The sequence below is a fragment of the Pelophylax lessonae genome (assembly GCF_965119305.1).
Source record: "Pelophylax lessonae genome assembly, chromosome: 12".
Lineage (NCBI taxonomy): Eukaryota > Metazoa > Chordata > Amphibia > Anura > Ranidae > Pelophylax > Pelophylax lessonae.
Genome location: NC_138779.1, coordinates 53,275,329 through 53,290,250, shown reverse-complemented (window position 1 = coordinate 53,290,250; position 14,922 = coordinate 53,275,329). Strand labels below are relative to the sequence as shown.

The 14,922-nt window shown below is 45.5% G+C and overlaps 1 protein-coding gene across 6 annotated transcripts in view; it reads left to right on the top strand.

The window, feature by feature from the left end:
- Window positions 1-14,922, top strand: part of FAM118B (family with sequence similarity 118 member B) — a 126,858-nt gene that overhangs the window by 90,321 nt on the left and 21,615 nt on the right. For 4 of the 6 annotated variants that reach the window (XM_082274275.1, XM_082274272.1, XM_082274273.1 and 1 more), the window contains 2 exons: window positions 1,599-1,742; window positions 8,070-8,355. In XM_082274275.1, coding sequence (XP_082130401.1) covers window positions 1,599-1,742; window positions 8,070-8,355 — 430 coding nt within the window. The remainder of the gene's footprint in view (window positions 1-1,598; window positions 1,743-8,069; window positions 8,356-14,922) is intronic. The other 2 variants (XM_082274277.1, XM_082274274.1) reach the window with 1 other exon arrangement.

Sequence of the window (14,922 nt, the reverse complement as noted above, 5' to 3'; positions counted from 1 at the left end):
GTATATATCAGAAATATGAAATCTAGAAAAACACATGGAGATAAGAAAGCTGCACACCTGAAATATTGTATTGCAAAAGATGATGAAAGGTTCCCTTGGGGTTTGTTTGCCGCAAATAGGCTATCCAACTAATTTAAATGTATAAAATAAGTATTTTATTGTAGAAATGTTAAAATCCACAACATTTTTTAAAAAATGAGCGCTGGTTACATAGATGGCAGATATACTCAAATTTTTTTTTTTTTTACAGTAAATTATCTTGCCCCAGATAAAATGCTCCAACGTGTTTCGACCAAACAAGTCATAGTCTTTAGAGGGGGGACTGTTATCTCCAATAGATGGGAGAAGGCATTGAAACTAGATTTTCTTTTGCTTTTCTCAGACCTCACCTATAGCATTCTGACCATCCACATGACAGGGCCCAATGTGATTGACTTACAAGGGACCATGCTTAGGCCATCTGAGCACCGTCAAACCTCCCACAGGCAGGTGCACGCAAGCGTGCTCAGATGCAGATCAGCGCTCAATGTGGCCTAACCCGATCTCCTCTGAACACTGAAAACATGTTCCCTTGTAAGTCAGTCAGATTGGGCCCTGCCATGTGAATGGTAAGAATGATTGATATAGGTGAGGTCTGGGATAACAAAAGAATCTCTGGTTTTAACGCCATCTCCCATTTATCACACAGTACTCCTGAAGAAGACTATGACTTGCGTTGGGGCGTTTGTCTGGGGCAGGATCATTTTATTGTAAATTTTGTTTGAGTATACCTGCCTACTTTGCATGCTTTATGGGTCATGACAAGAATCTATGTACCCAGAGCTCATATTTTAAAACCTACGTGGATTTTAATATTTGTACAATAAAATACTTTTTATACATTTAAATTTGTTTCATAGCCTATTTGCTGTGAAAAAAACCCTGGAACCTTTGATCTTCTTTTGCAATACAATATTTGGGGTGTACAGCTTTCTTACCTCCATGTGTTTTTCTTAATTTCATATTTCTGATATATACTTCACTCTTTGTTTATGTAGAGGCTGAGGAGGCTGTTTGTCAAAGTTAACCCTGTCTTTACTGTGCTGGCAGATCTCATTATCAGTTGCAAACTGGATTTAACCCTGTCTGCCCTAACAAAGGATTAAAGTTTTAAAAGCCGGCCTCGTCCATTGTATGTTAAACCCTCTTAGAAATGCTTGCAGTCTGTCATAAGACCTTCTCCTGAGAAACATCTAAAAGATAAGAAATACATTTATTATATATATTATTAAAATTATAAATATCATAAATCTATTAGATGAATGATATTTAGAATTTTATTTTTTGGTATGCTGTGTAAATGGAAACATAATAAATACCGACTGGTGTCCCTAAATATATTTGCAAAAGTGGAAATACTTTATATATTGCATGTATCTGATGCTATACAGTTGGTTAACAACTAAAATGACACAGCTCTAGCTCTGCACATATTGGTTTGTGTCTACCATCATATTTCCACACAGTCACACGCAAAGCTCACAAGCATGTATTAAGTCAACTGTATTACTAGCCGTGTGGAGAAGTGACACAGATCGCTCATTATCAAGATATCCAAGCTGTTTTCTCACCAGGTACTTGAATGGGCTCAGGAGAAGAAGAAACTTAGTGTCCTACACATCCACGGCGTCTATACAAACCCCAGCGGCATCGTCCTCCACCCAGCTGGCTACCAGAATGTCCTGCGCAACACAGAGGTCATGGTGAGATTACAAACTCTAATATCTAAATTTAAAAAGAAAACGAGAGAGGAAGTGTCTGATTATTGGCACTCTGAACTGAAAAAATAAAGTGTAATCTGATTAGCTGTATTAGGGGTAACCTATATATTTTCTTTTTCAGTTGTTTTAGATTAGCCCCAGTTGTGTTGTATGTAGGTACAGCAAGGACCGACTGAATTTCGATCCATCTATGGTAGTTTCTGCTAGAGAAGTCGATCTAATTGGAATTGGAAAATTCTTGTTGAATCAGCGCTGCAATTTACTGTATTATGACAGAGGAGGAGTCCGCTGTCAAAACACAGTAGCACAACGGGGAGGATTCCCCCATCCACACAATCAAGGAAAACCATTCATTTTTCTGTTTCTTTTATTTTATTTTTTATTTTTTTATTAGCTGACTATGGCAAGCTTTAGCCATTGATCACTGCACACATTTTTGACACCTAGTGATCTCTCTTATTGACTATCCTAAAGGCCCACTATAGGAAAAAATAAAAAGTACTGTATTCTACTGACTGGTATGGAGTTAACGTGGAAGTAAAGGCAAAACCTAACTATCTCTAAACCTACTCTCAGCCACATTCTAAGCCTAATCTATCTGGCCCTGTAAAGAAAAAAAATCGATATAGTTGCTTTTTCTGAAGCCGCTCTGGTCAGGTCCCCACCTGTGCCCTCTATGTGCAGGAGAAAGCAGACAACAGCTGGGAAGTGACGTCAACCATAGACTTACTGTGTGTGGGGCTTCTGTTCTGGGCTGCCTCTCCTACACACTAAAGGCGCCATTGACCGCTTAGCCTGGGACCGGAGTGGGTACAGAAGAGGTAAGTATAGCGATTTTGCCTTTACTTCAATCTAAATACTTTTTGCTGATAGTATTCAGTATATGAATATTTTTGAAATCACATGTCTATTTATATTTTCTGCACATTTACATGCACACAAAGCTGTCCAACTAAAGTGATAGTTATTGGGGTTGGAACTATGTAACACTAGCAGAGGTGTTTTAAAATGACCCCCTTTTTATCCATATGATTTATACCTTTTTTACAAATGGAAAAAACTGTTGTAAGGCATCTTTCATACTGGCAGTATGCGTACTACCCTCTGAAAAGTGATCTGCAGTAAAGCAGTAGCAATTTTACATTGCAGGATCATGCAGCAACTGCGAGCCAAGCATTTGACCCACAGTTGCAGTGCAGTCTTATTGATCTCAATGGGCAAGTTTGAAAGATGTTGCCGCCTGCCAAACTCTGCAGCCTGAGTCAAAGCGGAGCTCCACCCAAAAGAGGAAGCCCTGCTTTTTCAACACCCCCCCCCCCTCCCTCCACTGCCACATTTTGGCCCTTTTTGGGGTGAAGCGGGTACTTGGTTTTAGGCAGGTACCGGCTCCCACTTCCGGGTAAGATCACCGCACATTGATCTATTTCATATCCGCCCTTCCTCCTTCCCCCCCTTGCTGCCTTCTGTGACCTGTGTGTTTCCCAGAAGACTGCGGGACCAGTTAGAAAGCCCAGCGCGACTTGGGCATGTGCAGTAGGAAACCGACTGTAAAGTCTGAAGGCTTCACTGATAGTTTCCCTTACTTGCAATGCCTGTGCCTGCGCCCAAAGTTGATGGACGAATCGGCTTGGGGTACCGACATCGTGGGATCCCTGGACAGGTAAGTGTCCTCCTATATCAGTAGCTACAGTATTTCTAGCTGCCGACTTTTTATTTATTTCTTTTAGACGGAGCTCCGCTTTAAAGATGCCGTGGCTTCGAAGCAAAGAATCACAGCCACGGCATGTGTACAGCTCTGTCAGACTGCGATTTTAACATTTGGGAGGGGCTTGGCTGTGGCCGGAGGGCAGTAAGAACAGTACCTCAGCTGCCTGTTTTTAATCATGGCCCCCCCCCCCCCCCCCCCGGCTGCCCATATGATCCCTGCCTTTTTAAAATGTGTTTGCTTGAGCTGCTCTTAAATTTATTTAAAATCACATGCTCATCAAAACAAATGCAATGTGAACAAAATGTTCCTTTTAAATGCTGCAGTGCTTTGCTGCACATGCATCACTTAGTGCTAAATACCAGTGTAAACCACAATGAAATGCAAATATAACTAAATATGAAAAAAATTATGAAAAATAGAAATGCACAAAAAAACATACAATCCACTGAACGATATCAATATAAACCACAACAAAGTGCATATGCTATTGAGTGCAAAATAGATGTGAAAAATAAATATACATGAAAACCTGCACAAAAAACATATAGTCCACTAAGAAGTGCCAATTGAAGAGTGCTTTGTGTTCCACAATGCGGAAACTCCACAGTTGCTCTACTGTGAGGTGCTCCTAATTGGGAGTGGATGGTCTCTTACCACAGTGTATTGATCCTGATTACAGAGATCAAGGGAAGCCTGCAGCGAGTCTCCTGGGCGCTGATGTTAATAGACCCAAAGATCCACAGCATGCATCAAATGGAAAAAGCGCATCATATGGCCAAACATGAATTGGGGAGAAGCCTCATAGTGTGAATCAGTAAAAACAATTTATCAAAACTTAAACCGATGTACACTTATGAGAAAGCAGTAAAATCGAGCATGAAAAAAGCTGGCCAAGGTGTCACACGTGCTCTCCATCCAAGGATGGGGCTAAACAAAAAAAGGTAGGAGATAATGAGGCGAAATCTGGGTTCACACTACTGCGATGCGGAAAGTTCCTCATTGCATCTCCCCTGAAGACAGTTCACACTGCCCTCTGCGAACTGCTGCCCCCAGATTGGTTCGCAGATGGTTCTGCGAATTCAGACAGGAATTGGATATGGATATGAACACCCATGCGATCCGATTCCAGTGCTGGGGGAAAAAAAAGGTTTGAATGGGATGCGAGTTCAGCCATACAAACTGTATGACAGGAATTTGCATTGCACAGACATCGCATGTGATCTGCACAGCAATGCGGTGCGAATCACATGTGATGTCTGTGTTCACAGTAGTGTGAACTAGGGTTCGACCAATATATCGGCAACACCGATATATCGGGGGCCGATATGCACTTTCCCCGATATATCGGAATCGGCCCCTGAGGTACCGATATTGCAGATATTTCGGGAAAGTGCTGTACCGGAGTGATGTCTGCAGCTAGAGGCATCACCCCGGTACTGGCGTCCATAGCCGACAGTCGGCTGTCTTGAAATGACAACCTATGTGGCTGAGAAGCCACTCGGCTGTCATTACAAGGAGCGGGAGGGAACGTCCCCCTCCTGCCCGGGTCTCCCATCCCACCGTCATGACATCACTTCCGGGTACTCTGCGCCAAATTCAAAAAAATGACAGCATTCAAAGCAGCCAAACTTGGCATTTTGAATGCTTTTAAGTGCAGATGAGGGGTTTGGGGGTCTTTTAGACCCCCCAGATCCCTCCACAAGAGTACTTGTAAAAAAATAAATAAATATTAAAAAAAAAAAATGTCAGAATACACTGATCAGCGGCTGCAGCTGCTAAAAGATAAAAAAAAATATCCAATGTCCCCTTGACAAAAGTCAGTCAAAAAATTGGCTTCTTTCGAGTAGGAACTGTCACACTGATCGAAATTCATCCATTTCTTGCTGAGGACTAATAATAATACAAATAAGTTGCGCTAGAAAAAAGAAACATATAATTTGAATTATATTAAGAAAAAAAGAATGATATTAAAAAAAGTGTCCATGTAAATGTCCAATAAATGGAAACGTGATGTGGGGTAACTGTGCAGGTACCGCTTACCGGAAACAAAATAAGTATATGCCAAAGGTGACAACAATACCTGATGCACTTGGGAAGTTGACCACGATGGACCTCACGGTTCCCACGCAGATCGCCTCAGTATGTTGATTGCATGTGGAATACACAAATAAAAAAACGCCATAGCGTAAAACCAAAATAACCAATATGAGGGTAACACCCAAAGTGATAGGAGACACCAAAAAATCTAAGTGCTAATGAATGGATCTGATAAGTGGTCGTGAAAATAAGTGGAAACTCAACCACCAAGTTAAACTCAATAGGTACTCCTTACCAAAGTGTAGGAAAAAAATATAGCCAAGATTGAAAAGCCAGTCACCTCCCCCGATAGGAATGCAGCTCACCAAAGTGAAGAGTATAAAGAGCATGAAAAATTTGCAAGGGGTCCCGACCATGCAAAACCAGAGTGAACAACAACGATTCTAAATACCCTTACCGACTCCAGGTAAAAATGGGCAAAGATGGTAATGAGATGCTCGTAAGATCAATCTTCTGTGGCCTCCGCTAGATACTCAGGGTGTTGGAGAGGAGCGTCAACCATAAAACACAGAAGAGGACGCCATAGCATAAAATCCCACGAGTAATTTATTTGAGTAAAAAGGAAAAACACTTACAAACACCGGAAATAAATGAGCCAAAGGAGAGTGGTAGCAGCCACCGGCCAAACGGCTCCGCTCGCCCGTCCTTCTTGGACACTACGTGAAGGTGACGTCAGCACGCCGTGACCTGACGCGTTTCATCAAAGATGATGTTATCAAAGGTACGGGCGGCGTGCTGACACCACCTATATATAGCTAAGAACAAGCGCTGAATCGATGACCGGAAGTTCCCTTGCCACCATCTTTGTTATGGTATACAGGAACCGGAAGCCTCTGACATGGCCCGGAACTGTCAACTAACTAAACCTGAGGAATGTAAACAATATGACGTGGACCGGACTACCAATAGTATTCTTTAAAAAAACGAGTAAGATTTTAAATTCTTAATCGGTCTTAACTAAAAAGGAACTATTATAGCGAAAGCTAAATATTGGTTTATTGTGAATAAAAAATAAAAAATATATAAGAATAACTAAAAAGATTATTTTTAGTTATTCTTATATATTTTTTATTCACAATGAACCAATATTTAGCTTTCGCTATAATCGTTCCTTTTTAGTTAAGACGGATTAAGAATTTAAAATCTTACTCGTTTTTTAAAGAATACTATTGGTAGTCCGGTCCTTCCGGTCTACGTCATATTGTTTACATTCCTCAGGTTTAGTTAGTTGACAGTTCCGGGCCATGTCAGAGGCTTCCGGTTCCTGTATACCATAACAAAGATGGCGGCAAGGGAACTTCCGGTCATCGATTCAGCGCTTGTTCTTAGCTATATATAGGTGGCGTCAGCACACCGCCCGTACCTTTGATAACATCATCTTTGATGAAACGCGTCAGGTCACGGCGTGCTGACGTCACCTTCACGTAGTGTCCAAGAAGGACGGGCGAGCGGAGCCGTTTGGCCGGTGGCTGCTACCACTCTCCTTTGGCTCATTTATTTCCGGTGTTTGTAAGTGTTTTTCCTTTTTACTCAAATAAATTACTCGTGGGATTTTATGCTATGGCGTCCTCTTCTGTGTTTTATGGTTGACGCTCCTCTCCAACACCCTGAGTCCCTAGCGGAGGCCACAGAAGATTGATCTTACGAGCATCTCATTACCATCTTTGCCCATTTTTACCTGGAGTCGGTAAGGGTATTTAGAATAGGTGTTGTTCACTCTGGTTTTGCATGGTCGGGACCCCTTGCAAATTTTTCATGCTCTTTATACTCGTCACTTTGGTAAGCTGCATTCCTATCGGGGGAGGTGTCTGGCTTTTCAATTTTGGCTATATTTTTTTCCTACACTTTGGTAAGGAGTACCTATTGAGTTTAACTTGGTGGTTGAGTTTCCACTTATTCTCACGTCCACTTATCAGATCCATTCATTAGCACTTTGATTTTTTGGTGTCACTTATCACTTTGGGTGTTACCTTCATATTGGTTATTTTGGTTTTACTCTATGGCATTTTTTATTTGTGTATTCCACATGCAATCAACATACTGAGGCGATCTGCGTGGGAACCTTGAGGTCCATCGTGGTCAACTTCCCGAGTGCATCAGGAATTGTTGTCACCTTTGGCATATACTTATTTTGTTTCCGGTAAGCGGTACCTGCACAGTTACCCCACATCACGTTTCCATTTATTGGACATTTACACAGGCACTTTTTTGAATATCATTCTTTTTTTTCTTAATGTAATTCAAATTATATGTTTCATTTTTCTAGCGCAACTTATTTATATTATTGCTTTTTGGGGTGTCGGTCACACTTGAAGTTGCTGCTTTTTTCTTTGTGGACTAGCGCAGTTGTCCTTTATTTCTTGCTGAGGACTACCATTTCCAATATTTTACAACAACCACTGTGCAATTTTACTGTAGAACAAAAAGCGTGGTCCTATATACAGTGCAGAGAACTCTTTCAGTCTAGGTGGCTCCTCTAACATCCTCATTCCTTCCTTCTGCAGCGGGAGATCCAGAAGCTGTACGAGAACAAATCCTTCCTGTTTTTGGGCTGTGGCCGCACTGTGGACGACACGACTTTCCAGGCACTCTTCCTAGAGGCAGTGAAGCACAAATCAGATCTGGAACACTTCATGCTGGTCCGGCGGGAGGACGTAGATGAGTTCAAGAAGCTGAGGGAGAACATGCTGGACAAGGGCATCAAAGTGATCTCTTATGGCACAGAGTATACTGACCTGCCGGAGTACTTTGAGAGGCTAGCCAATGAAATCTCCAACAAGGGCCGGACAGGTACTCAGCCAGCTTTTACTTGATATCTTCCCTGGTTCCACATATGCATTTGTGTACTTCTCAGATAGGAGGAATTCCAACAAAAACAGCAGCACTGCCTAAAAGGCCCCCAACCGCAGTCTGGGAATTTTACATTCTTTGGCAGAGTTCCTTATGCTGAGAGAATGCTGATCTTTATTCTGTTGTGGAACTTGGAATATGCAACAGTGCATGCTCCCAGCTCCAAGACTGCTTGGCCACAAACAGTGCAAGTCTGACACTAACAATCAGGAACCATGCTGAACTGTTCCCGATCACGTGATTACTATGGCAGCAGTCAGGATGATCACGTGAGTTTATTTACAAACAGAAGTACCATCTCTACTGCCACTGTACCTGGCATCTATCTATCTATCTATCTATCTATCTATCTATCTATCTATCTATCTATCTATCTATCTATCTATCTATCTATCTATCTATCTATCTATCTATCTATCTATCTATCCATCTATCTCACGTCATCTGAGAGATGCAGCCCTTCCAAGTTTCATCACTATTGGGTAATGGCCCCCTCTGCAGGAGCAGGCTAGGCAGTGAAACTTCATTAAAAAAACTTTCACTAGACACACCTTTAGGGGCTGTCCCTTCAAACATTACCCCCAGACACATAGAGCTAGAGCTTACTAATCCGTTTCTTGCTGCCTAGCCGTGGAGTAGGACCTAGGTTTCCCTGCTGGGACTCCAGTCTCAGTTTTTTTATTTATTTTTCTTTGGGAAATGTTTATTTTATTTTTTCTTCACTCACGATCGCTAGCTAGTCAGGAGGATCCTCCTGGTGAACTAGAAGAGACAGCCGGGCTGGGCTTCGCACTGGATAATCTAGATCCTTATGGTACCCCAGCCTGGCTAACGAGCGTGTGCAGGTTGTGGTCCACCCAGGCCTCGCCACGATGGTGCCCCGACGGATGGGGACGAGCCTGTGGAGAAATTCTTCGCCGAGACGTATCAACCTGGAACGCCCTGTGTTGCAGCGTCCCCCCTTGGCTGACGGCACCCCTACTCAGAGTGGGAGGCGAGCTGTATCGGAGCGGAGCCCGCGGTCCATGGTATGGTGAGTGATGCTACCCCCCGTGTCCTTGGGACAGTACCTCTGTGGGGGGTGATGTGGGCCCTGTCCTGGGGATGTCAGAGCTGCGGTCTCTGTGAGCTCCCCCCTGGCCGGTCTGAACGGATCCTGCCTCCCTGCTCCATAGGGGGGCGCTCTAGTGGTGTCTACTGCGTGGGGGGGTGGATGGCCCCTACCTTGTCCTGGGGGGCTTCCTGTAGTGGATTCCCGCGGTGGCCAGGGTCCCTGGGCTCCTGATGGTGGGCACCGTTTTCGGCCGCCATTTTGGGTGTGGGCAAGCCTGGCTGCATCAGTATGAGGGCAGCAGTCATTTTTTGCATTGCTGTATGCTTTTGGCACCGTTTCCCGTTGCCATCTTGGATGTGGGCAAGCCGCATTGTGAGGGTGGCGGCCATTATCCCTGCTTCCCCTATACTTTCTATTGGCACCATGTTTGTGTAGCTCAGGGCACTTTGGCCTCTAGTGACGTTAGGTCACTTCCTCCTGCCATTTTTTCACTGACTGCAGAGAAGCGTGAAGAGCGGTTTGTCCTCTCTCAGGCACAGTACAGGGTTTTTTAGTCTTTTGGGGCATTTTTCTCTGAACATTTGCTTTAATCAGTTTACCTACTTATTAAAAGGGGACTCCAGCGGCAGCGCAGGATCGCGGGCTGCCATCGCGGATTTAAAGGGCCAGCGCTCCTTTTTTATATCATTGCCAAAATGGAGTCCTAGAATGGCAATTTTCCCACTGATCTGGTGTGTGCATCCGGGAACTCCGGATCACCTTCCCTAGCATCTTTATCTGCAGCCATTGAAGCTTTTGTGTCTAAAGTTGATCTTGTCATTTCACAAGTTCCTATTCAAAAAATGCCGATGCCCTCTTTTCTGATTCAGAGCCTGATGTGGTTGCCACGGACACTGCCCTCCCTGAGGGTTAGTAAAAAATATATACAAAGTATATTCCATGCGCCAAGGATAAGGTGTATGATAGTATAAAACCAACCTATGTGCCTATGAGTTAATCAAAATAAATTGTGAAAAAATGTTGTGGATAAAGCAGCTGCTGTATAATGAGAGTAAGCTGACAGATGAATGGTCTTTTTAAAAAGGCCAAATACAGCGCTTGCTGGTTGAAAAGCTGATATAGGGCAGTATCCCTGTCAATCTCTGTGATAGGTACAAGTATAAAACATAAATATTCCAATATATATCAAATGGATAAAAATTACATAAAAATGATCAAGGTTTCTCAATAAATAATTAAATAATTAAACATGTGCCATAAAGTGCATAGGTGACTTAGTGTATGACATATAAAGTTTAAATTCAGCAATGAGGAGACAATCCAAAGTAAACGGTGACTTTTGTGCTCAAAAATGAAGTCTTTAGTGAAAAGTGAGTCTTCACAATTCGAAGGTGCAAGTGCTCTGGCTTGGTTGGCTATAACATCGATTTCTTGTTCCAAGTGGGTGAATAAATTGGATCACTTACCAGATCTAGTGGGTCTTATCTGCCGTATGGCATTAGGACCATTCAGGCTTTGACGGCCCCCTGGGCCAGAATAGATTCCCCTTTTTTTGAGATCCCATGGGCTGGTAACGGCTCCTCTAGGTTCCGGGGTATGATGACCCAATATAGTGGGGAAGGAAAAAGAAGGCTCCAAATAGTGTAATATTGTAAGGATTCAAATGTTTATTTACCCATACATTGGGGACATCACCGGAAGGGACGAAACGCGTCAGTTTGGACCGCATAGGGTCATCACGTCACGTAGGTGGAACGCAAGCCGGAAGCCAGCTCGTTATTCCGCGAGGAGGACGCGCAGCCTGCACCGCTGACCACCAGTGATAGTGTACTCTGCTTTTACTATCTGAACCCAATGTATGGGTAAATAAACATTTATTTTTTCGGGTGTCCCCTAAGTTGGACCACACTGTTTCCAGGTTAAATAAATCCACGGTGATGTCCGTGGAGGACTCCCCGGTGTTTAAAGACCCGATGGACAGACGCGTGGAGTCACTTTCCCGCCACATGTACTTGGTGGCGGGCTCGTTCCTCAAGCCTGTGTTCGCTTCCATGCTAGTTTCTCAGACAGTTACTGAATAGATCAAGATGCTTAAGAGCAACCTGCTGGCTGGTCGGTTCCGCCGACTCTCATTGAGCTCAGGGACCGAATGGCATAGGCCATGGTGTATCTGTGTGATGTGGCCCTGGACGAAGCTCCTCTGGTCGCAAGACTTTCTGCGGTGGGGATTGCACTCCGCCGCATGGTGTGGCTTAAGAGCTGGTCGGCAGACCATGCCTCTAAGAAGACCGTGTCTGATCTCCCCTATTTGGGGGAACGTCTTTTTGGGGACTCCTTGGAGGAGATTGTCAAGGGTCTCACAGGGGGTAAGAGTACCCTTCTACCCCAATCCACGAAGGGTAAAGCAGAGGGGTCCTTCCTTCAAGGCTCACCTGGCGCTTTTTCGTGCCTCAGGGGCGCAGGAGAAAAAAAAATCCTTTAAAGCCTGCGGCGGTAATAAGAAGTCTTGGTCAGGTAAGCCCAAGGCTGGTCAGTCCGGTGCTGCGGCTCAGTCTTCTTCACATGAAGAGAGGCCCTCACCCATTTCAGGAGTGGGGTTACGTCTGCGTTACTTTCGGGAACTCTGGAAGTCTCTAATTCAGGACAAATGGGTTCACAAACTGATTCGTTCAGGGTACAAGATCGAAATTTCGATCTCATCCAGCAGACAGGTTCTTTCCATCAAATCTCCATCTGTCTCCGGATCGTTTAACGGATCTCAAGGGGACAGTGTAAGATCTTTTTGCTCACAGCGTTATTGTCCCGGTTCCTCAGCGGGACAGATTTTGTGGGTTTTATTTACACCTGTTCACGGTGCCCAGGAAGGAGGGCAAGGTACGTCCGATTCTGGACCTCTAATCTCTGAACCGCTTTGTGTGGAAGCAGAAGTTGCGGATGGAATCCATCCAGTCAGTGGTGGTATCTGCACATCCCTAGCTACGAAGGTCATCAGCGGTATCTCAGCTTCGAAGTGGCAGAGGAGCATTTTCAATTTGTAGCATTACCCTTTGGTCTAGCTTTGGCTCCCAGGGTCTTCACCAAGGTTTTTGGCTCCGGTGCTGGCTCTGCTATGCAAGAGGGGGATTGCGGTCCTCGTTATCTGGACGATCTCTTGTTGAGGGCGAGCTCGTGTGCCACTCTGTCAGACGATCTGACGGTCACGGTTCAGACACTCCAGGAGTTCGGGTGGACCAACTTCCATTGACCCCGTCATCCGTCTTAGCTACCTGGGCATGGTCCTGGACTCTGCCCAAGCAAAAGTTTTTTTCTCCCAGAGGAAGAGCTTCAGACTTTGCAGGGCGAGATCAGGTCCCTCAGGGACAACGATCTCTCCTCCCTGCGGAACTGCATGAGGTCCCTGGGGCTGATGGTGTCGGCTTTCGAGGCGATCCCGTTTGCCCAGTTTCACACAAGGCCTCTACAAGCGGAGATCCTTGCCAAATGGAACAAGGATCCGCAGTCCTTGGGACAGGATGGTATGTCTCAGCCATCTCACGAGGTCGGAGCTATCGTGGTGACTTCTGTCACCCGCTCTGAAGCAGGGCAAGTCTTTTCTGCCCCTGTTGTGGACGGTGATCACCAGGGATGCCAGCCTGATGGGCTGTGGTGGAGTACTGGACACTCATTGTGCCCAAGGAACGTGGTCGACGGAGGAATCCTCCTTGCCGATCAATGTTCTGGAGCTCAGGGCAATCAAACTCTGCCTGCTCCATTGAGTGACTCGGTTGCGTGGCCGCCCGGTTCGGGTTCATACCGACAATGCCCCGGCTGTGGCTTCCATCAATCACCAAGGGCCAAGGGGGCACCAGGAGTGCCCAGGTGGCCAAGGAAGTGGCCGAGATTCTGTCTTGGGCCAAGGCACATGTTCCAGCTATCTCCGCTGTTCACATTCCGGGAGTGGAGACTTGGCAGGCGGAATATCTGTCGTCTGTCCTTGGATCAGGGGGAATGGTCCCTGCATCCGGAGGTGTTTGGTCTCCTGTGTGCCCGGTGGGGGACTCCGACGTGAATCTGTTTGCGTCTCGTCTCAACAAAAAGGTGGAAAGGTTAGTGGCCAGGACTCGAGATCCTCTGGCCGACGCCACAAACGCATTGGTGGTGCCATGGCACCGGTATTGGCTGAATTCTGCCTTTCCCCTGATTCAACTGTTGTGCAGGTTCCTCCGCAGGTTGGCGTTGGAACAGGTGCAGGTGTTTCTGGTGGCCCCGGACTGGCCTCATCGGTCTTGGTATGCAGACCTCATAAAGATGGTTGTCGAGCCTCCCTGGCGGCTACCTCCTGAGAGAAGATCTGCTGTCTCAATCTTCCATCCTGCTTTATGGTCTCTGGCCTTAACGGCCTGACGGTTGTAGGCCAGGTGTTGAGAGACAGAGGTCTCTCCGATACAGTAATTCCGACCTTGCTGAGAGCTCGGAAGGCTACCTCCCAGGAAGATTTATCATGGAAGGCGTACATTTTGGTGGCGAGGGTGTTGGCTTTTATTGCAGGAAGGTGTGGAACAGCGTTTGGCGTTGGGCATGATTAAAGGTCCAGTGTCGACCTTGGCCATTTTCTTCCAGCGTCCCTTGGCGACTAATTCCCTGATTCACACCTTTATTCGAGGGGTGAGTCCTCTGGCTCCTCTGCAGGGGGCTCCTTTGCCTCTGTGGGATTTGAATATGGTTTTGTCCGTTTTGCAACGACCGCCCTTTGAAAATATCAGAGACCTCGCTCTGCCTTTGTTGACCCAGAAGGTTGCCTTTCTGGTGGCTATCACCTGTGCGTGCAGAGTGTCTGAATTGGCTGCTCTGTCCTGCCATTCGCCTTATCTGGTTGTTCTGTGACCCAGCAAGTCTTTTCTTCCTAAGGTGGTGTCTGTCTTCCATCTCAATGAGGATATCGTTTTGCCTTTGCTTTGTGTGAAGCCCAAGCATCCCAAGGAATTTGCTTTGAATTCATTGGATGTGGTTCGGGCTATCAGGATTTACCTGTCGGCCACGGAATCTTTTCAGAAGTCTGATTCCCTGTTTGTCCTTCCCAAGGGACCTCTGAAGGGTTTGGCTGTGTCCGCTGCAACCATTTCCAAATGGATCAGACAGACTATTGTTCAGGCCTATTCACTAAAGGGTCAGGTGCATCCTTTCCCTGTGAGGGCTCATTCTACTAGAGCTATGGGTGCCTCTTGGGCTTTTCGCCATCAGGCTTCTGTGGCTCAGGTGTGCAAAGGGGCGACCTGGTCGTCTGTGCACACCTTTACAAAATTCTACAAGATTGACGTGATGGCATCTTCCGATGCTTCCTTTTGGCCGCAAAGTTTTACAAGCTGCAGTTTGTTGAAGAGACATGTTTTCTCTTCTTGGGGTGAATTTTTGTTCTGGGGTTAGCTCCTGTTGGTTGAGCTTCTGTTGCCCTGTTGGCTAAGTTTTTTCCTGGC